The 22,192-nt window shown below is 40.0% G+C and overlaps 1 protein-coding gene across 1 annotated transcript in view; it reads left to right on the top strand.

Annotated features, from left to right (window-relative positions):
• Positions 1-22,192, top strand: part of PHLPP1 (PH domain and leucine rich repeat protein phosphatase 1) — a 262,717-nt gene that overhangs the window by 104,739 nt on the left and 135,786 nt on the right. Inside the window, exons 2-3 of the mRNA XM_012506404.2 lie at positions 13,181-13,377; positions 21,775-21,900. Of these exons, the coding sequence (XP_012361858.2) occupies positions 13,181-13,377; positions 21,775-21,900 (323 nt within the window). The remainder of the gene's footprint in view (positions 1-13,180; positions 13,378-21,774; positions 21,901-22,192) is intronic.

Below are 22,192 nucleotides of genomic sequence, written 5' to 3'. Positions count from 1 at the left end.
GGCCGGGCAGAGGTTCTCCTCACCTCCCAGACGGGGCAGCAGGGCAGAGGCGCTCCTCACTTCTTCCCGGACGGGGCGGCCGGGCGGAGGCGCTCCTCACTTCTTCCCGGACGGGGCGGCCGGGCGGAGGCGCTCCTCACTTCTTCCCGGACGGGGCGGCCGGGCGGAGGTGCTCCTCACTTCCCAGACGGGGGGCCGGGCCTAGGCGCTCCTCACTTCTTCCCGGACGGGGCGGCCGGGCAGAGGCGCTCCTCACTTCTTCCCGGATGGGGCGGCCGGGCAGAGGCGCTCCTCACTTCTTCCCGGATGGGCGGCCGGGCAGAGGCGCTCCCCACGTCCCAGACGGGGCGTTGGCCGGGCAGGGGCTCGGGAGGCTGAGGCGGGCACAGCACTCGGCGTCAGGAGCTGGCGAGCAGCGTGGCCAACATGGCGACCGCGCACCTGCAGCCAAACGAGAAAAAGCAGGCAGCGGTGGCGTGCGGCGGCAGTCCCAGGCAGTCCGCGGCGCGGGCAGCAGCGAGCTGAGTAGATTGCAGCCTGGGCCACAGAGGGAAAGAAAAGAAATAAAGAAATAAAGAAATAAAGGAAGAAAGGAAGAAAGGAAGAAGGAAAGGAGGAAAGGAGGGAGGGAGGGAGGGAGGGAGGGAGGAAGGGAGGAAGGGAGGAAGGAAGGGCTAATTTTTGTATGTTTAGTAGAGACAGGGTTTCACCATATTGGCTAGGATGGTCTTGATCTCTTGACCTCGTCATCCTCCTGCCTTGGGCTTTCAAAGTGCTGGGATTACAGGTGTGAGCCACCATGCCCAGGCCAAACTTCTTGACAGAAACAGTGAACACTAGAAGTCAGTGGAAGAGATCATTCTGAAAGAAAAAAGCTTTGACCTAGAATTCTGTACACAGTGAAAATATTTTTGGGCCAGCCGCAGTGGCTCACGCCTGTAATCTCAGCACTTTGGGAAGCCAAGGCAGGTGGATCACCTGAAGTCAGGAGTTCAAGACTGGCCTGGTCAACATGGTGAAACCCCGTCTCTACTAAAAAATATAAAAATTAGTGTGGTGGCGGACGCCTGTAGTCCCAGCTACTTGGGAGGCTGAGGCAGGGAGAATTGCTTGAACCAGGGAGGCAGAGGTTGTAGTGAGCCAAGATTGTGCCACTGCACTCCAGCCTGGGTGACAGAGCAAGACTCCATCTCAAAAAGAAAATATTTTCAAAAAAACAAAGGAAAAGGAAGACTTTCTCAAATTTACAAAAGCTGAAAGACTATCAACAGCAGACCTGTGCCATAAGAAATGTCAAGCCATTGAGGTAAAAGGAAAAAGATTAACAGGTGGAAATCTGGATCTACATAAAGGAACGAAGAACACTGGAAATAATAAATATAAAAGACTTATTTAAAAAATTCTCTTCCAAGGTAATGTGTTATTTTAGTAAAGATAACAATAGTATATTGTGGGTGGGCAAGGGGGAGGTTATAACCACTGGAGTGCCAGAAAATGGTTAACAACCTCCTCTTTGCCTTGATGGTACCGTTTGCCAATTTCCATGCTGTAAATAGAGCCACAGTGGTGGTTTTCAAGCTACCAACATGATGTCACTAAATGCAGAGCTGGGAATAGATACACGGTAATATACCATTATATAGTATTTCCAACATTAATGTACAATAGATGTATGTATTAGACAAAGTAAAATGTAGTAAAATAATTAGGATGTAATGAGTTTTGAGTATTTATTACTGAAAGTTCAACAACCAACTTGTGAACAAGTATAAACCAACTCATGCATACCACTGTCAGTAACATGTAAGGAAACAAACAAATGGCAACAATAGCACAAAGACTGGGAGAAGGGAAATGGCAGTGTATTATTCTAAGGTTCTTAAATTGTACATGAAGTGATACAATATTATATTGGTAATGGAAATGGAAGTATATTGTTGTAGTATACTACTTATGGTGTTCATGAAGTAGTATAATATTACTTGAAGGTAGATTGTGAGTTCAAAATGTATATAATGAACCAGAAAGCAACCATTAATAAGAAAGCAGGAGGGAATGAATTGTTAATATGCAACCAAGGGGGTAAAATGGAATCAGTTAATACAAAACAAGGCATAAGATGAGAAAAAACAAAGAACAGATGGGATAAGTAGGAAACAAAGAATAATATGGTCTATTTCAATTCAAACACATCTATATTTACATTATCAGCAGTCACATTAATGTAAAAGTAAATGTTTCAGTTAAAAGACAGATTATCAGATTAAAAAAAGAGGTAACTGCTGCCTACAAGAAGCCTCTTTTATTTTATTTTATTATTACTTATTTATTTAGAGACAGAGTTTTACTCTCGTTGCCCAGGCTGGAGTGCAATGGCGCAATCTCAGCTCACTGCAACCTCTGCCTCCTGGGTTCAAGCGATTCTCCTGCCTCAGCCTCCCGAGTAGCTGGGATTACAGGCACCTGCCACCACACCCAGCAAATTTTTGTATTTTTAGTAGAGACAGGGTTTCACCATGTTGGCCGCCAGGCTGGTTTCGAACTCCTGACCTCAGGTGATCCACCCACCTTGGCCTCCCAAGTGCTGGGATTACAGGTGTGAATCTGTGTGCCTGGCCAAGAAACCAATTTTAAATACAAAGACCTTATAGGTTCAAAGTAAAAAGATGAAAAAATAGAAATGTTGGTAACACTGATTGTAAGAAAAATAGAGTGGCTATATTTGTATTGACAAAATAGATTTTAGAGAAAACGGTATAATCAGTGATAAAGAAGGTCATTTTATAATGATAAAGCAATCCATACATCAAGAAGATATAATAATCCTAAATGTTTCTGCACCTAAATAGAACTTCAGTATAAATAAATCAAAAGCTGGTAGAACTGCAAGCAGAAATAGACAGTTCCACAATTATAGCAAAACATTTCAATGTCTTTCAATCTTTGAAAGAATGTGTAGACAAAATTATTAAAAATATAGAAGACTTGACTAGCACTCTTAGCGAACTGGACCTCAGTTTATAGAATAATGCACTCTGCAATAGCAAAATACACATTCTTTTCAAGTACATATGGAACATTGATATGGTTAGGCTTTGTGTCCCCACCCAAATTTCATCTTGAATTGTAATCCCCATAATCCCCACGGGTCAAAGGAGAGACCAGATGGAGGTAATTGAATCATGGGGGCAGTTTCCCCCATGCTGTTCTCACGATGGTGAGTGAGTTCTCATGATACCTGATGGTTTTATAAGGGGCTCATCCCCCTTCACTCAGCACTTCTCCTTCCTGCCACCTTGTGAAGAAGGTGCTTTGCTTCCCCTTCCACCATGATTGTGAGTTTCTTTAGGCCTCCCCTGCCATGCTGAACTGTTAGCCAGTTAAAGCCCTTTCCTTAATAAATTACCCAGTCTCAGGCAGTTTTTTATAGCAGTATGAAAACTAATAGAAACATTAACCAAGATAAACTGTATTCTGTAGTATAAAACAAGTGTAATAAGTTTATTTTGTTTTTAATTCAGCACTATAGGACAAGGCGAGAACAAAATATTTTAAAAATTAATTCCTACGAAGAACATTCTCTGACCACAATGGGATTAAACCAGAGACCTAGAAAAGAAAGCTAGCTAGAAAATCCTCAAATACCTGTAAATTAAATTACATACTTCCAAAATAGCTATATGTGATAGAAGAAATAAAAAGGAAATTAGAAAGTACTATGAACTGATGAAAAGTTAAAACACAATATACCAGAATTTGTGGGATGCAGTGAAGCAGTGTTTAGAAAGAAGAGAATCTCAAAATTAGTAAAGGATGGACCCAGTGCATTGGCTCATGCCTGTAATCCCAACACTTTGGGAGGCTGAGGTGGGCAGATCACTTGAGTGCAAGAGTTTGAGACCAGCCTGGGCAACATGGTGAAACTCTGTCTTTGAAAAAGAAAAAATATATGTTAGTAAAAGAAGCAATAAGCAATAAGAATGAAAAAAAATGAAACAGAAAAACAACAGAAAATCAGTGAGCCTGAGGAAAGCGGTGAAACCCTGTCTCTACAAAAAGTACAAAAGTCAGCTGGGCATAATGACATATACCTGTAGTTGCAGCTACTTCGGAGGCTGGGCTGGGAGAATCACTTCAGCCTGGGAGACAGAGGTTGCAGATCGCACCACTATACTCCAGCCTGGGTGATACAGTGACACCCTTTATTTAAAAAAAAAAAAGGAAAAACGTCAGTGAATTTAAAACCTTTAAGAAGCTTAATAAAATTGGTAGTTCTCTAACCAAACTGATAAAGATAGAAGAATCAAGTTACCAATATCAGGAATGAAAGAGGTGACATCATTACAGATTCTATAGATACTAAAAGGATAATAAGAATATATGTTCTTTTTTTTAGACAGAGTCTTGCTCTGTCGCCCGGGCTGGAGTGCGGTGGCGCTGTTTGGGCTCACTGCAACTTCTGCCTCCCGCGTTCAAGCAATTCTCCCACCTCCTACTCAAGCCTCCTGAGTAGCTGGGATTACAGGCGCGTGCCACCATGCCCATCTCTACAAAAAAAAAAAAAAAAAAATTATTTATTTATTGATTTATTTAAAAAACTGTATTTTTAGAGCAGTTTTAGGTTCACAGCAAAATTGGAAGTACAGAGAGTTCTCAGGTACCCCCTGCTCTCACACATGCACAGCCTCCCCCACAAAAATTTTTTTTTAATTAGCCGAGCATGCTGGTGTGTACCTGTAGTCCTAGCCACTCAGGAGGCTGAGGCAGAAAACCTGAGCCCAGGAGTTTGAGGTTACACAGAGCCATGATTGTGGTACTGCACAGTGTGGGCTATGGACCAGGACCCTGTTTCTTAAAGCAAAAAATTATCAATTAGATTCATCATAATCATGTTAGTTGGTGGCAGAAACATCATTTGAGGAATTCCGATATCCCTTTCTGATTTAGGAAAAAAAGATAACTTGGCAAGTTAGGAATAAAAGGAAACTTCCTCAGTTCGACAGTTCGATATAGAGCATCTGTAGAAAATATACAGCTAATAGAATAGTGTTTTATTTGTTTATTTTTGTTTGTTTGTTTTTTTTGAGACGGAGTCTCACTCTGTCGCCCAGGCTGGAATGCAGTGGTGCGATCTCGGCTCACTGCAAGCTCTGCCTCCCAGGTTCACGCCATTCTCCTGCCTCAGCCTCCTGAGCTGGGACTACAGGTGCCCACCACCACGCCCAGCTATTTTTTTTTTTTTTTTTTTGTATTTTTAGTAGAGATGGGGTTTCACTGTGTTAGCCAGGATAGTCTCGATCTCCTAACCTCATGATCCACCCGCCTTGGCCTCCCAAAGTGCTGGGATTACAGGCGTGAGCCACCGCGCCCGGCCACTAATAGTGTTTGAAATGGCAAAAATTTGAATGCCTCCCCCTTAAGATCAGGAAAAAGGAAAGGATGTCTGCTTTCACCACTTCTGTTCAAGGTTGTAGCATTGAGGTAAGCAAAATAAATAAAAGGCATCCACATTGCAACTGTGCTTTTTTACAGAGTAGGATTTATACTACCTGGTTTCACAAATAATTTTAAAGATTCACTACTCAAGATAGTATGAAGGTAGACAAATAGAGTAATGGAAGGACTAATCAATAAATTGACCTATATAACTATTGGCAACTCAGTTTTATTGCAGGTACCAAGGCAATTCAGTAGGAATTTCACCAATGGTCTTAGAACAGTTGATGTAGCCTTTTGCCAAAAATAAAAACAAACATAAAAGAAGACCCAAACCAAATCTCAGCCGTATTTTTTGATTTTGTTAATAGAAATTTTTGCTTGAAATTGATCATAGACTTAAATGTAAGAATTAGAACTGTAAAATTTCTAGAAGAAAATTTTACTGGTCTTGAGTTTGTCGAAGATTTTTTAAGTACAACACAAAAAACACTAACTATAAAAGACTAATCAAATAATTAGGCTCTATTAAAATGGAAACTTTTGCTTTCTGAAAATACTCTCAAGAAAATAAAAAAGTAAGCCAGACTGGGAGAAAATACTTGCAAGTCATATATCTGACAGAAGTGTGGGCACAGTGACTCACGCTTATAATCCCAACACGTGGGGTCTGAGGTGGAAGCATAGTTTGAGTCCAGGAATTCGAGACCAGCCTGGGCAACATAGCGAGACCCTGTCTCTACAAAAAAATAGAAAAAAATTTGCTGGGCATGGTGGTGGGCACCTGTAGTCCCAGCTATTCAGGAGGCTGAGGAGAGAGATTCATTTGATCCCAGGATGTTGAGACTGTAGCGAGCTGTGATGGTGCCACTGCACTCCAGCCTGGGCAACAGCAAGACTCTCTCAAAAAAAAAAAAAAAAATATAGATAGATAGATAGATAGATAGATAGATCGATAGATCGATCTGACAGATGATTTATATTAAGAATATCTAAAGGGCTCAACCCAATTAAAATTGAACACAAGATTTGAATAGTCACTTTGGCAAAGAAGATATGCAGATCACAAACTCGTGAGAAGATGATTAGTCATTAGGGGAATGCAACTTAAAACCATAGGGAGATACCACTACACATGCACTAGAATGGCTGAAAGTGTTGACCGGGGGCCAGGCGCGGTGGCTCATGCCTATAATTCCAGCACTTCAGGAGGCCGAGGTGGGTGGGCCACCTGAGGTCGGCAGTTAGAGACCAGCCTGGCCAACATGGTGAAACCCCCTCTATACTAAAAATACAAAAATTAGCCGGGTGTGGTGGTGGGTACCTGCAATCCCAACTACTTGGGAGGCTGAGGCAGGAGAATTGCTTGAACCTGGGAGGTGGAGGATGCAGTGAGCCGAGATCGTGGCATTGCACTCCAGCTGGGCAACAAGAGCGAAACTCTGTCTCAAAAAAAAAAAAAAAAAAAGTTGACAGGGATGTGGAGCATCGGGAACTCTCTGCACTGGTGCTGGGGATGTAAAATGGTACAAACCAGCCATTCCAATCCTAGGTATTTACCCGAGAGGAATCAAAACATTTGTCTATACCAAGACTTGTACACCAGTGTTCTCCGTCAAAATAGAAAAAAAAAAAGACTGTAAACAATTCAAATGTCCATTAGCAGATCAATGGTTAAATTGTGGTATATTCATACAATGTAATAGTACTCAGGAACAAAAAATAATGAACTCTTGCAACAACATGGATAAAAGTGACAGAAACCAGATCAGCAGTTGCCTGAGCGTGGGAGGAAGTCTGGTGGGGGTATAGGGGGAGGAAGAAATCACAATGGGACATGAGGAAACGGCAGTGATCAATATACTTATTTTCTGGTGACGGTTTCATGTGTGTAGATACGTCATATTTTATACTTTATGTAGTTTACTATATGTCTTTTATACATTAATAAATCTGTAAAAAAAGTGGACGATTTTTAAAAGGTGGATGTTTCTATCATAGAAAGCATTTTGCAAAAACCATTCATGTCACTAGAAAAATACTTCATAAAACAATGACTTTTTGGCTCTGAAAAAAATGACAAGGTCTTACTCTGAAAATAAATGTTTAAACCATTCAGGATGTCAAACAACCACAACAAAGGCACACAAAGTATGTTGCTTCAGTTTTCTTAAAGTTTTACTTACAATGGACCACACCCCTACCCCCCATTTTTTTTTTAACAGTGGTCAAATGAGCCAATATATACTTTCTCTTTTTTTTTTTTTTTTTTTTTTTTTTTTGAGACAGACTCTCGCTCTGTCACCTAGGCTGGAGTGCAGTGGCACAATCTCAGCTCAGTGCAACCTCTGCCTCCCGGGTTCAAGTGATTCTCCTCCCTCAGCCTCCCGAGTAGCTGGGACTACAGGTGCCCGCCACCACGCCTGGATAATTTTTGTATTTTTAGTAGAGACGGGGTTTCGCATCTTGGCCAGGCTGGTCTCGAACTCCTGACCTCAAGTAATCTGCCCACTTCAGCCTCCCAAAGCGCTGGGATTACAGGCATGAGCCACTGTGTCCAGCCCAATATGTACTTTCTCAAATAATTTACTTTTTGGTTAAGATGTTAGTTTTGGCTTTCTGATGTAAAATTGTAAATACTTTAAAAACCAATGTATGTATATATATATATCTCAACCAAATTATATATATTTATACATATAAATTTATATATGTCTATATATAATTATATATTTATATATTCATATATTATATATTAATATTATATAATATATATTTTATATGTATTATATATAAATATATATTATATTATATATATTTTAAAGACAAGGTCTTACTCCATCTCCCAGACTCTGGAGTGCAGTGGCACAATCATAGCGCACTGCAACCTTGACTTCCTGGGCTCAAGCAGTCCTCTCACCTCAACTTCCTGATTAGCTGGGACTACAGGTGCCTGCCACCACTCGCAGCTAATTTTTTTATGGAGACAGGGTTTCACTATGTTGCTCAGGCTGGTCTTGAACTCCTGAGCTCAAGCAGTCTTCCCACCTTGGCCTTTTAAAGTGCTGAGATTACAGGCATAAGCCACTGCACCCGGCCCAGTTACATTTTTAATTATAACAATTACAGTAGACCTATCACTATAATACTCAGCTTTTTTACTGGAAAAAACGTCTATCAAGATAAATATTATCTGTCTAAATAGTTTGCTAGGTAGGCTAGGCCTCCTGAGATAGGTAAACTATGTGAAGGAAGAGATAAAAAAGATCAAAGACAAAGTAACCAGCCAATTAAAGTAGAAATAATTTTGTAAGAGTAAATTCAGCTATAGGAGAAATTAATTTTAAACCACCACTTCCTCATGTTTGGAATGTGATTTAAAGAAATGGGAATAGGCTCTTGTTATTGAGTGATTTCACCATCCTTTATTCTCATGGGTATGGTCAAATAAATCTACTACAGTTATCTGCCAAATCTGATGTCTGCGTATATTTATTTATTTTTTCTGGAGGTCCATTCCTTTCATCGTATTTTTAAGGTAGCTTTATATGACATGAAAAGATTGAACTAGCTTACTTACGGAGATGACAATTAAAATCCTGAATTCATGAATGTGAGGAATACATTTGTTAGAAAATAAGCTGACCTTGGGGAATGACTTATTTTATTATTTTAGATTTATGGTCACAAAATATAAACATCTATTTGTGGTTGCTGAAATGCAGGTCTCAGGCCTTGGCTACCAATATTTCAAATCTAGGGCTGTGGTAGTAGACAGAAATCTAAGTGACACTAATATATATGTTCCTCGGACTACATTTTTCGAGGTTTTACTTTATATGGTTTTTGGACTACATTTTTATAGATTTTGCTTTAAGCAATTTGGCACAGAGAACATTTTCTTGATACCTCTAGCATCTGCATAGTGGCTTATAATGGACATTTCATGCTCTTTTTTGCTCCCTCTTTAAAAAAAACAACTTTACTATGTGAAATAAGAACTGTCGTTTTGGTGTGGGAGGAGGAGCATTGAGTATGTAATCAAGATCCAGAGGCCGTCTGGGCGCGGTGGTTCATGCCTGTAATCCCAGCACTTCGGGAGGCCGAGGTGGGTGGATCACAAGGTCAGGAGTTTGAGACCAGCCTGGCCAATATCGGGAAACCCTGTCTCTATTAAAAATACAAAAATTAGCTGGGCATGGTGGCGCACATCTGTAGTCCGAGGTACTCGGGAGGCTGAGGCAGAAGAATCAATTGAACCTGGGAGGCAGAGGTATCAGTGAGCCGAGATCATGCCACTGCACTCCAGCCTGGGTGACAGGGTGAGACTCTTGTCTCAAAATAAATAAATAAATAAATAAAATAAATAAATAAATAAATAAATAAATAAAATAATCCAGAGGCTCTAGTTTGACTCTTCAGCATTGTGCTGTAATTTTCTTTTCTTTTTTTTGAGAAGGAGTCTCGCTCTTTCACCCAGGCTGGAGTGCAGTGGCGCGATCTCGGCTCACTGCAGGCTCCGCCCCCCGGGGTTCACGCCATTCTCCTGCCTCAGCCTCCCGCGTAGCTGGCACTACAGGCGCCCGCCACCTCGCCCGGCTAATTTTTTGTGTTTTTAGTAGAGACGGGGTTTCACCGTGTTAGCCAGGATGGTCTCCATCTCCTGTCCTCGTGATCCGCCCCCCTTGGCCTCCCAAAGTGCTGGGATTACAGGCGTGAGCCACCGCGCCCGGCCAGTGCTGTAATTTTCTACGAGTGGGCCCGTGCCTGGTTTTTAAATAGACTAGTATAGATCACCTTACCTACTATGCGCCAAGTGCGTAAGTAAAATAGAAAGTATATGAATATGTTTTCAAATCACTCTCTGTTGTCATGTTTCTGTCTCAGCTTGAAATGTTTGCTTTTGCTGTCTATTTTTCCTCCTGGATTATGTAAAAATGTCTTAAGCCTGTAGGGAATTAGCGTAACATTTCTAAAGTAAAAGTTACAACTGACCCAGCTTTAAACTGGCAGACATGAGTTACTTTGGTATTGTCAGTGTTTATATTAGAGAATAGGGCAACTGGAATTCCTCTGAGTTGAGAATTTAGAGAATTGGCAGGAAGAGCAAAAATATTCCTTATGTCATAGAACAAGGAAGTCTGATAAAAAGGAGGGTGCAGCTGGGTGATTGTCTAGGTGTATATTACCTCATTCATCTCCATATTCCCCAGGGCCCACTTAGTACACAGCCACGTCCTAAGGATGTGTCTGATCTAGGACACGCAGGGAGAGGACAGACAATAGGGATATTGAAATTCATTCAGAGCAAGACCAGAGGGATTTGATTCATACTGGGATCTTTAGGGTTTTCCAAGGACAGGCTGATGTGACTGTTGGGCTCCAGGACAATTCAGAACTCTTGGGAATTTTTCTGACTAGGGAATAAAGAGCCAGTATCTACTGATGTATCCATACTCTTCTGTTAAAGATCCCTTCTGGCCTTTGTCCAGTCTGTCTGGTGATTTGCTCTGGGGTGTTCTGTAGGATGTATATAGAGTTGGAGAATTGAAGGACCAGCCCTTATGTACCCCTGTTCCCTTTTCTTCCAGTCTCTGGTTCTTCATAGAACTGCATAAATGTGACAGGTTAACAAGTATTCTTGAAGCCACTCTCTGATGGGCTGAGTAAAATGCCTACTTCTTTGCATTTGTGTGTGTGTGTGTGTGTGTGTGTGTGTGTGTGTGTGTGTGTAGATCAGATCCCTTTTTAGCATTAGTTTATTAAGTCAAGGAAATTGGAGTTTGGAAACCCAGTTGCCTATTGTCCATTGTTTTTAGTCCTTCACTTGCTTTTCATTTTTATTATTCTTTGTCTTTTCTCCTCTCTTATTTCTTCCCCATAGTAAGAGTCTGTCATATAGTAAGGAGCTCTTAGACTGGAAACCCAGGCATCTTCCTCTCTAGGTATAAATGAACTTGTGCAGAATGGGACATGCGAATGACTGTGTCTGATCCATCATTGGCAGCCCTTGGCCTGTCACATCACACATCTGTTTTAAATAATCTTCTGGGCTTCCTACTTATTTGTGGGAAAACTAACATGTGGTAGACAAACAATACAGTACCTTTCCAGCGAGAGCTCTAACAGTGTAGCTGTTTGCTGGGCACCTGGTTCAACTAGCTGAATTGCTGTTATACTTCATCCTGGCCCAGCCTCAGCAAAATTTTGTAGTGTGAAGTATTTATTCTAAAACATTTTGATATGGGAGAAAGAAGAAGTGAAATTCAAATCTGTGGCCTATTTCCTACCATCTGTGCCCAAAGTATGTATTGGGAAGGTTCAGATACTCTTTGGAGTTTCTTGTTGTTTATTTTTAGAGCTGTAGTTCTTCCTGTTCCCTGTCTAATAGGTATTAGACATGTATCAAAACCACTTGGTATTTATGTTGATTTTTAATATTAATAAGAATATAATTTATCTTGAACCTATTTCTTTTGCTAGCCCTTGGCAGCTAGTCCAACTTCTAAATAAATATGTTATTCCTGACTGGGGTCCTACTATAGTACACATATCTCTTATTAACTTATCTCTGGGCAGAGGCTTTGGTACTCTGAAATTATCTGTTCAGTATCTAGAAATGGGGAAATACTTTTCTGGTTGCTTATACGACTGTCACTATGTTCGTGTCAATCACAGTAGTTCTCCCATTAAGTTGATAGGACTTGCCTAACTAATTCTGCCAAATTCATTTCCATTTGGGAAGTAAAGACTCTTCAGACCTTTCTCAGATCTCTTTCTGCCTTTCAGCCTCATTGCTTATTTCTCTGTCTCTGTGCTCCTAACCATGAGTCATAAGCATCGTATGACCCATTCTTCATGGATTGCTGGGATAGTATTTCTAATAGGAAATAATAGTGTTTTTTTAAGAAAAATATTTATTTTCTAATGTTTCCTTTACAGTAAATATACATTGAATATCTGTAGGAGGAAAAATATCTGCAATTAATTTTATTAGACTGATTAGTTTTATTAAATGTAGGATGTTGGATGTTATTTTCCTGTCTCAGGCTATAATACTTTCTTCTTAGTGTATTAAATTCTAACCATTCATAAACATCGTGAAGTCTTTTCAAATGTAAAATTAAATTGTGAAAGATATGCAAGAAAATAAAACTCCAAGCCGGGCACGGCAGCTCACGCTTGTAAGCTCACGCCTTCCCAGCACTTTGGGAGGCTGAGGGGAGCGGATCACCTGAGGTCGGGAGTTCGAGACCAGCCTGACCAAAATGGTGAAACCCCGTCTCTACTAAAAATACAAAAAAATTAGCCATGTATGGTGGCCGGCACCTGTAGTCCCAGCTACATGGGAGGCTGAGGCAGGAGAATTGCTTGAACCTGGGAGGCGGAGGTTGCAATGAGTCGAGATTGTGCCACTGCACTCCAGCCTGGGTGACAGAGCGAAACTCCATCTCAAAAAAAAAAAAAAAAGAAAAGAAAGCTCCAGTTAAAACAAAGAGTTAAAATGGTGTTTTCCTACAATTTTATGGAAAAGGCTTTTCACTTAATGTTAAGTGTACGTGTGGAGATATAGTTCTTACCATAATTCCATTACGACAGTTGTCATCTCAATTATAAATTAGATTGAATTTATAATTTTCCCTTGAATTATTCCCTTGTTGTCCAGTTCGTATATCTGCTATGCAGATGAGTAGGAAAAGGGTCCATTTTAAAAGAATAACATGTTTGCTTGTGTTTATTTCAGGAAAACCTCACAGCACGGGTAGCTCTGAACGAATTCAGCTCTCAGGAATGTATAATGTCCGTAAAGGCAAGATGCAGTTGCCAGTGAACCGATGGACAAGACGCCAAGTCATCCTATGTGGGACCTGCCTGATAGTATCATCTGTGAAAGACAGCTTGACCGGAAAGATGCATGTTCTGCCACTAATTGGCGGAAAAGTAAGTTTGTTTGTTTGTTTATTTATTTATTGAGTCAGAGTCTCACTCTGTCGCCCAGGCTCGAGTGTAGTGGCATGGTCTCAGTTCACTGCAACCTCTGCCTCCTGAGTTCAAGCGATTCTCCTCCCTCAGCCAGGATTACAGGCATGCACCACCAAACCTGGCTAATTATTGTATTTTTAGTAGAGATGGGGTTTCACCATGTTGGCCAGGCTGGTCTCGAACTCCTGACCTCAAGTGATCTGCCCACCTCGGCCTCCCAAAGTGCTGGGATTACAGGTGTGAGCCACCTCACCAGGCCGAAAAGTAAGTTTAAAACAAGCAAAATACTAACAGGTTTCCCAAAATCAGTAAGGACCTTACTTTGAGCCATTTCTGTGATATGGGGTAGATGATTTTTGTCTCATCTGAGGTCTTATTCAGTTCCTGTTGTGGGTGTTGTCAGTTGGTGGAGCTGTGGGGAAAAAACAGTGCCATTGGCTCATGTGAGGCTTTGATGATTATTGCTTCATTAGTTATGTGCATTTTACCTACTGGACAGAAAATAGGTAGAATTTTATTGACATATTTCAGAGTTTAGATGATAAATTCATTATTATGAGTTGATATCTTAAGCATACATTTTCTAGTAGAGTATACTGATCCTTAATTTCGTGAATTTAGAAACACTGACACATGCCGAGGGTTTGAGTCTATAGTGCTTAAGTCTTTGACCACATTTTCCCCATCTATGTTTAGTGACCAGTGGGGTTAGCATTTTTAGTTTATTAAGTGCCTAGTTATAAATTTTGAATCTTAAATGTTTCTCATTTCGGAGAAAATGTGATGCAACTGATATATTTTTGACATTACTGATTTCTTTGCTTTGGGTATGTTAACTATTTTATTGCTATTATTTATAAAATAGAACCAGATTACTTGGGAAAATGTTACATTATTTTCTTTGTCAGAGTTATTTATAAAGTCCCAAGCATTGGTAAGGGTAGCATCACCATAGTTATATGTCAGTATTTCTTGATTTTTAAGTGATATGTTAATAAATGGAAATTAGGATTTGGATGAGAAAATGGGTCATTGGACATTGGGGCCACATTAAGCAAATATTTTCTTTTTCTTTTTTTTTTTGAGATGGAGTCTTGCTCTGTTTCCCAGGCTGGAAGGTGGTGGCGCAATCCCAGCTCACTGCAACTTCTGCCTCCCGGGTTCGAGTGATTCTCCTGCCTCAGCCTCCCAAGTAGCTGGGACTGCAGGCGCATGACACCATATCCAGCTAATTTTTTTGTATTTTTAGTAGAGAGAGGGTTTCACTGTGTTAGCCAGGATGGTCTTGATCTCCTGACCTCGTGATTCACCCACTTTGGCCTCCCAGAGTGCTGAGATTACAGGCGTGAGCCACTGTGCCTGGCCTAAGTAAACCATTTGTTAATTGGTTGTCTAAATGTCTGATCTGTTTCAAGGGTTATAAGTGAAGGAAGTAAGACCAGACGTGTATGGTAATAAATGGTTTTGTTGTTCACTGCTATGTAGCAAGCACATTCTTGTAGTCTTTCCTTACGAATAAATAGCCTATGTTAGTTTTTTCCTCTCTATTCTAGTTTCAAGAAGGCTAATACTTGATCATTTTCAAAAATAGGTTTTGGTCAGGCTGTGCAAGATGCATTTAGATCTATTTTAGTCGTTCATTTTGAAACCAATGTTGCTTAACTTTTGTCGGAGCATTGAAGAGTTAGTAAGTGATATACTAAGATTTTGCCCTGTGGACGGATGGATTACTGAAAAAAATAATCATCTGTATTACCACCATAGGTTATTAAAAATGCATATTTAATGTTTGATGCTTTGTTAGGTCAACAGTCTCTCTCTTTGTGATGCTGGGTGTTTGCATAGGCAAATCTAATATAACTATTTATTCAGTATCCTCTTTGGGGAAGGTACTGTGCTTGGCACCCCAGAAATACCAACATAGCTAAGTAACCCTCCCTGCCTTTGAAGAGCTTATAATTTTGTATCAGAAGATGAAGCAGGCACAATGATATCTGTTGTAAGAAAGGTGCAGGAAAGTACTGTGGGGGATTAATGGAAGGGGAGATTACATTTTGTCGGGTAAGAGGGAATTTTGTAATGAAAGAGGTAGCAATTATGATGGAATTTGAAGGATGAAAAGTCTTTTGACATGTGAAGGAGTTGGTCAGAAAGATTATTATGCTCACAGAGGCAGAGGCAGGAAAGCACATGGAATGTTCAGATAAGGTCAGCAGATCCGGTTATAATTAGCATTTTCATTCAGTACCAGAGACTTGTCCTGTTTCCCAGGCCTGTTACTGGATGGACTTCTACCACTGAGTGAATTGAAAGTTAATAGCTTCCTCTTTTCACAAGCAAAACTTGTAAAACCTGTTTTACGCTATGCCTTTAAAAAATAATTGACTACATTGAAAAATTGAGTCTTTAATATCCGTTGACTGAGTTAGGGAAAAATAATTGATTTCTTGCAATTTGAGCTTTCATTAATTTTTGTCTGTTGTTTTTTTTTTTTTATCCTGTTCTATTGTTAAAGAAAAAAACTGAGAGTATAAATGAGTTTTATTTTTGCTTTTTAATTTAGATATAGAAGAGCTATAGATTTAGAAATAAGGTGTGAGATAGATTGGTCATAACCTAGTTATAATTGTCGTGGTTTCATACCACATGAGCATGGTCATTACTTTACCTATATGGCTTTGCTGTTAAATAAAACTCTCAAAATTTAGTTATTGAAAGAGTGTGTAATAGATACATTTATCTTATGCAGTTTAATGTTGTATTTAACTTGTCCTATAGAATTTAACATAGATTTTTAAATAATGTATTATCACTATTTTTTTTTCAAAGACAGTCTTGCTTTGTCGTCCAGGCTGGAGTGCAGTGGTGCGATCTTGGGTCACTGCAATCTCTGCCTCCCGGGTTCAAGCGATTCTCCTGCCTCAGCCTCCTGAGTAGCTGGGACTGCAGGTGTGCACCACCATGACCGGCCAATTTTTGTACTTTTAGTAGAGACGGGGTTTCACCATGTTGGCCAGGCTGGTCTTGAACGCCTGATCTCAAGTGATCCGCCTGCCTTGGCCTCCCAAAGTGCTGGGATTCAGGCATGAGCCACCACGCCCGGCCAGCTAATATTGTATTTTAATTAATATTTGTTAAATTATGAAGTATAATAAATTGAAGAATTGTCAACCACTACTGAATTTAGGAACTATGGGGATATCAATACCAGTGTTTCTTCTACCTGTGTTCTCTTTACATATGTCTCATTGCCTCCCCTAGCCCTAGAAGGATTCACTGTCCTAGAATGTGCATTCCTCATTTTTTCCGTTTTTGAAATGAGTTTTACCATGTATCTGTATTTTGCTTGTTTTTTGATGTGTATAAAAGTGATAAATTGCTGTGGTCTTCTGAAATTGAATTTATTCACCTAATACAATGTTTCATAATAAGATTACATGTTACTTATGTGGTTTTCATTTTTCTATAATGTCTAGTCTAAACATTCCACAATTTTCATAATTTCTTAAGTATTTTTCCTGCTAATGGACATTTGGGTTGCCTTCAGTTTGTTGTTGTTATAAACAGTGCTGCTGCTATAGTCTTATGTTGATATGCCTCCTGGTATGCAAGTACCTTTTCTAAGACCGTAGTTTGCAAGTGGAGTTACTATGCTGGAGGGACATTTGGTTATATGTAGGAATGTTTTGATGGTCAGATGATTGAACAGTGAACATATCAGTTAATATAAGCTTAAGTAATGCCATGGTAACATCCCTCTTTCCCCCCCAATCTTAGTGACTTGTCATAACAGTTATTTCTCACATTGTATGTCTGTTGTGGGTCAGTGGGGTTGGGGGATGGGAGTTTCTTTTGTCACACAGTTGTTCAGGGACCCAGCCTGATGAAGTCTTGGCTCTTTTATACTTCCCTTTGTTGTTTTGGCAAGGGAAGAGGTAACTGGAGCATCATTCATGGGCCTTATATGTTTGGATGCAGAAGTGACACATGCCACTTCTCTCTGTGGCTCATTGGCCAGAACCAGGCACATCACTCCACCTTAATTGCAAGGGGTCTGAGAAATGTGGAGTAGATAGAGTGATTGGTGAATAACATTATCTTTGCTCTTGGCATTTAAAGGCAGAGGCAGAGAGATTAAAATATCATGCAAAGTATTAGAGAGTTCTGCATAGGGGGCAATGAAGAACTATTCAATCCACAATTCCTATAATGACTTCCTTGAGAAATACTACTATTGGGTATACACTTTGGAGCTCAGTTACTAGGCTCTGGGACATACACACATTTACTTAAGCATGATGATACCAAGTTTTTCAGGGTCGTTGTACCATTTTGCATTCACATCAGTGTACAAGTGTTGTTTCTCCACAATAATGACCATGTTCATTATTCCCAGAAGTTTCCTCATGTCCTTTTGTTCTCCTTTCCTCCCACCCTTTTATTTTCCTTTCCTCCCACCCTCTCCCACTCCTCTCCATCTCTAAGAAACCTTTTGTTTGGTATCTGTGATTTTGTTTACACAGCATTTTTTAAAAAAATCATATTTTCTGTTTGGTTTATAGAAACACAGTTGGTTTTTGAGTATTGATCTTGAGTATTGATTTATCATCTTGCTAAATGTTTTGGTTTATTCTAATATGATGCCTATAGGTTTTTTTGTTTACTGTATAGCTAATCATATAATATTCAAATGATGACAAGTTTCTTTCTTCCTTTTCTTTGTCTTACTGTTACGGGCAGGAAGATCTAGTACAGTGTTGAATGGAAACAGTAGATACTTATCAATGATCCTTTTTTTTCTTTCTTTTTTTTTTTTTTTTTGAGACAGAGTCTCTCTTCATCACCCAGGCTGGAGTGCAGTGGTGCATTCTCGGTTCACTGCAACCTCTGCCTCCCAGGTTCAAGCCATTCTCCTGCCTCAGCCTCCTGGGACTACAGGCGCATGCCACCACACCCAGCTAATTTTTGTATTTTTAGTAGAGACTGGGTTTCATCATATTGGCCAGGCTGGTCTTGAACTCCTGACCTCTGGTGACCCCCCTGCCTCGGCCTCCCAAAGTGCTGGGATTACAGGTGTGAGCCACCGCACCTGGCTCCTTATCAATGATCTTGAGAATGATATCTCATTAACATTGAAGTTTGCTTTAGATGTTTGATAAATACCCTTGGTCAGTTTCAGTGAGTTTTTATTTTCTGAGTTTGCTGAGAATTTTTATCCTTCATTTCAGCCTGAATGAAGTTACTAACAGCTTTTTCTGCAACTGTGGGGATAATAGTATGGGTGTCTTTAATCCGTTAATGTGGTTAATGGTTTTATAGTTCTAATTACGTTAAACTGTGTTTTGTTATCTGAGGTGAATTAAACTGGTTCTTTTTTTGTTTGTTTTTTGAGACGGAGTCTTGCTGTGTTGCCCAGGCTGGAGCACACTGGCACAATATCAGCTCACTGCATCATCCACCTCCGGGGTTCAAACGATTCTCCTGCCTCAGCCTCCTGAATACCTGGGATTACAGGCATGCACCACCACGCCCGACTAATTTTTGTATTTTTAGTAGAAGTGGGGTTTCACCATGTTGGCCAGGCTGGTCTCAGACTCCTGACCTCAAATGATTCGCCTGCCTCAGCCTTCCAAAGTATTGGGATTATAGGGGTGAGCCACCATGCCTGGCCTTGTTCTTGATACATATATATTTTTAAATTACTGGGTTTTCTAAAATTAATTAATTGATTAATTAAAAGGCTGGGAACGGTGGCTCATGCCTGTAATCCCAGCACTTGAGAGGCTGAGGCGGGTGGATCATGAGGTCAGGAGTTCAAGACCAGCCTGGCCAAAATGGGGAAACCCTGTCTGTACTAAAAATACAAAAATTGCTGGCGCAGTGGCAGGCGCCTGTAATCCCAGCTACTTGGGAGGCTGAGGCAGGAGAATCGCTTGAACCTGGGAGGCGAGGTTGCAGTGAGCTGAGATTGTGCTACTGCACTGCAGCCTAGGCAACAGAGCGAGATGCCATCTACAAAAATAAAAAATAAAAAATAAATAAATAAATAAATAAATAAAAATAAATTACTGGATTTTGATGCAACGTTTTGTTCGAGATAAATCTTTATGACTGTGGTTACCTGTAAGTTTCGTTTCTGTTACTGTTCTCATGTGGGTCTTGGTTATACTATCCTCATAGAATGGGTTGGGGTGTTTTCCTTCATTTTTTGTTTGCTGGATGAGTTTGCATGAGTTTGGATTGATCTATTTTTTGAAACTTTGGTAAAACTTACCTGTAAAGCTATATGGGCCTGATATTTTTTTGAGACATTAAAAAAAAAACCTTCTATATTTTAAATGGTTATATAGGGGCCAGGCGTGGCTCATGTCTATAATCCCAGCACTTTGGGAGGCCAAGGCTGTAATCCCAGCTACTCAGGAGGTTGAAGTAGGAGAATCGCTTGAACCCGGAGGGCAGAGGTTGCAGTGAGCTAAGATTGCACCACTGCACTCCAGCCTGGGCAAGGAGTGAAATTCCGTCTCAAAAAAAAAGTTATAGGACTATTCAGTTTTTGTTTTGTTTTGTTAACACTGGATTTTACTCCATTGTCCAGGCTGGAGTGCAGTGGTGTAGTTACTCCACACTATAGCCTCCACCTCCCCAGGCTTGGGTGATTTCCCCACGACTTCTGACTAGCTATAGGACTACAAGGTGTGCACTGCCACACCCAGCTAACTTTTGTTTTTCTGTTTTTTTTTTTTTTTTTTTTTTGTAGAGATAAGGTTTTGCCATGTTGCACAGGTTGATCTCCAACTCCTGGGCTCAAGCAGTCTGTCCCTCTCAGTCTCCCAAAGTGCTGGGATTACAAGCATGAGCCTGTACCTGACTGATAGGACTATTTAGGCTTTTGATTTTTCTTTATTTAGTACTATTGGTAAAACATATTTTTTCTAAGAATTTGTCACAAAATTGTTCATAATATTCTCTTTTTAATCTCTGGCGAATCTGTAGCTGTGCCTCCCTTTTCATTGTTAATATTATTTATAAGTGTCTGCTCTCTTTTTCTTGCCAGAGGATGTATCAATTTTTCTTGCCAGAGGATTTATCAATTGTACTAGTTTTCTCAAAGAATCAGTATTTTGCTTTGTTGATGTTTTCTCTTACGTATTTGGTTTTCATTTCACCAATTGCTACTTTTTATCATAGCCTTCTTTCAATTTTGGATTTATTCAGTTTGAAGGTTTGACTTTTTTTTCCTTCCAAGTTTTTTTGTTTGTTTGTTTTGGAAACGGAGTCTTGCTCTGTCACCCAGGCTGGATCTCAGCTCACTGCAACCTCTGCCTCCTGGGTTTAAACAATCCTCCCGCCTCAGCCGCCCCAGTAGCTGGAACTACAGGCGCCCACCACCGCTCCCAGCTGTAAGGTTTTTTTTGTATTTTTAGTAGGGAGGGATTTTACCATGTTGGCCAGGCTGGTCTCGAACTCCTGACCTCAGGTGATCCACTTGCCTTGGCCTCCCAAAGTGGTGGGATTACAGGCGTGAGCCACCACGCCCAGGCTTCCTTCCAAGTTCTTAAGGTGCATGCTGATCAAATTAATGTTCTACCTTCTTTTCCAGTATGAGTATCAAAAGATACACGAGTTCAACTGAAAAAATATATATATATAAATTTCCCTTTATATATCTCCTTTTATTGCAACATATAGATTTTGATATGTAGTTTTTCTATAATTGTTTAGTTCTAAGCGTTTTAAAATTTTGGTTGTAATTTCTCCTTTCACCTGTGAGTTGTTTAGAAGTTTGTTATTAAATTTCCAAACATAGAAGTTTGTATAATGTTACTTTTGGTGTGTATTTTTCCCCTTGTAAAGAACTTACAAGGAGTGGAAATTTGGTTTGACTGTATTTCACTGCATCATTAGGACTTGAAAGTTCTCATGGTAGGGTTTTATTATAGGTTAATTTCAGTTTAACAGTAGTGTTTTCAATACTTATTTAACATGCTTGAAGACTTCTTAAGTAAAAATTCCTAAGTAAAATCTTAAGTAAAAATTCTAAGAGGAAGTAAGAACCCCAGCACCCTATTGTGAGGTTAGAAGAATAAGAAAGGGAGTCTGGACTAATTTTAAACAGAAAGAGGAGAATTTCACTGTGGTGGGGAAATATAGTAAAGATAAAATTCCCCTTTTTTTGGTTTCTTTGTAATTTGAATTGGGTGATCATATGCAGGAACTTAGTTCTCAGTAATGAGTAACATATATAGGGAAAGATGCAAATCCATGCAGGCTCCTTGATCAGAGGCATAGTTAGTGAAATACATCAGTGGTTCTGCCGTCTGACTTGTTTCTGCTTCTCTGTGTTTGCTTTTATAGGTAGAAGAAGTGAAAAAGCACCAACACTGTTTAGCATTTAGCTCCTCTGGACCCCAAAGCCAGACTTACTACATTTGCTTTGATACTTTCACAGAATACTTAAGGTGGCTGCGACAAGTCTCCAAGGTAAGCAAGTACTTAACCCAGGAAGCGACTCAGCTTCTAGCTGGCTACAAAGTTCCTTTCTGCTTTAGCTGGGTCTAAAATATAGTTAGTTACACACACTTCCCCCCGCCCCAGATATTGCCAGTGATTAGCAATTTTTAGTTTTTTAAAAACTAATTTTGCCTGAAAAGTGGCTTTTTAAAAATTGTTTTTTACTTGCCCAGTTTTGTTTATACTTAAAAATAAATTGGTCTGTAAACAGGCATTACTATCTTAATGTTGTAGATAAAAAACTTGAGACTGAGAATATTTG

Source organism: Nomascus leucogenys, chromosome 4, assembly GCF_006542625.1.
Source record: "Nomascus leucogenys isolate Asia chromosome 4, Asia_NLE_v1, whole genome shotgun sequence".
NCBI lineage: Eukaryota > Metazoa > Chordata > Mammalia > Primates > Hylobatidae > Nomascus > Nomascus leucogenys.
The sequence above is the reverse complement of the archived record's forward strand: the minus strand, read 5'-3'. Positions and strand labels throughout refer to the sequence as shown.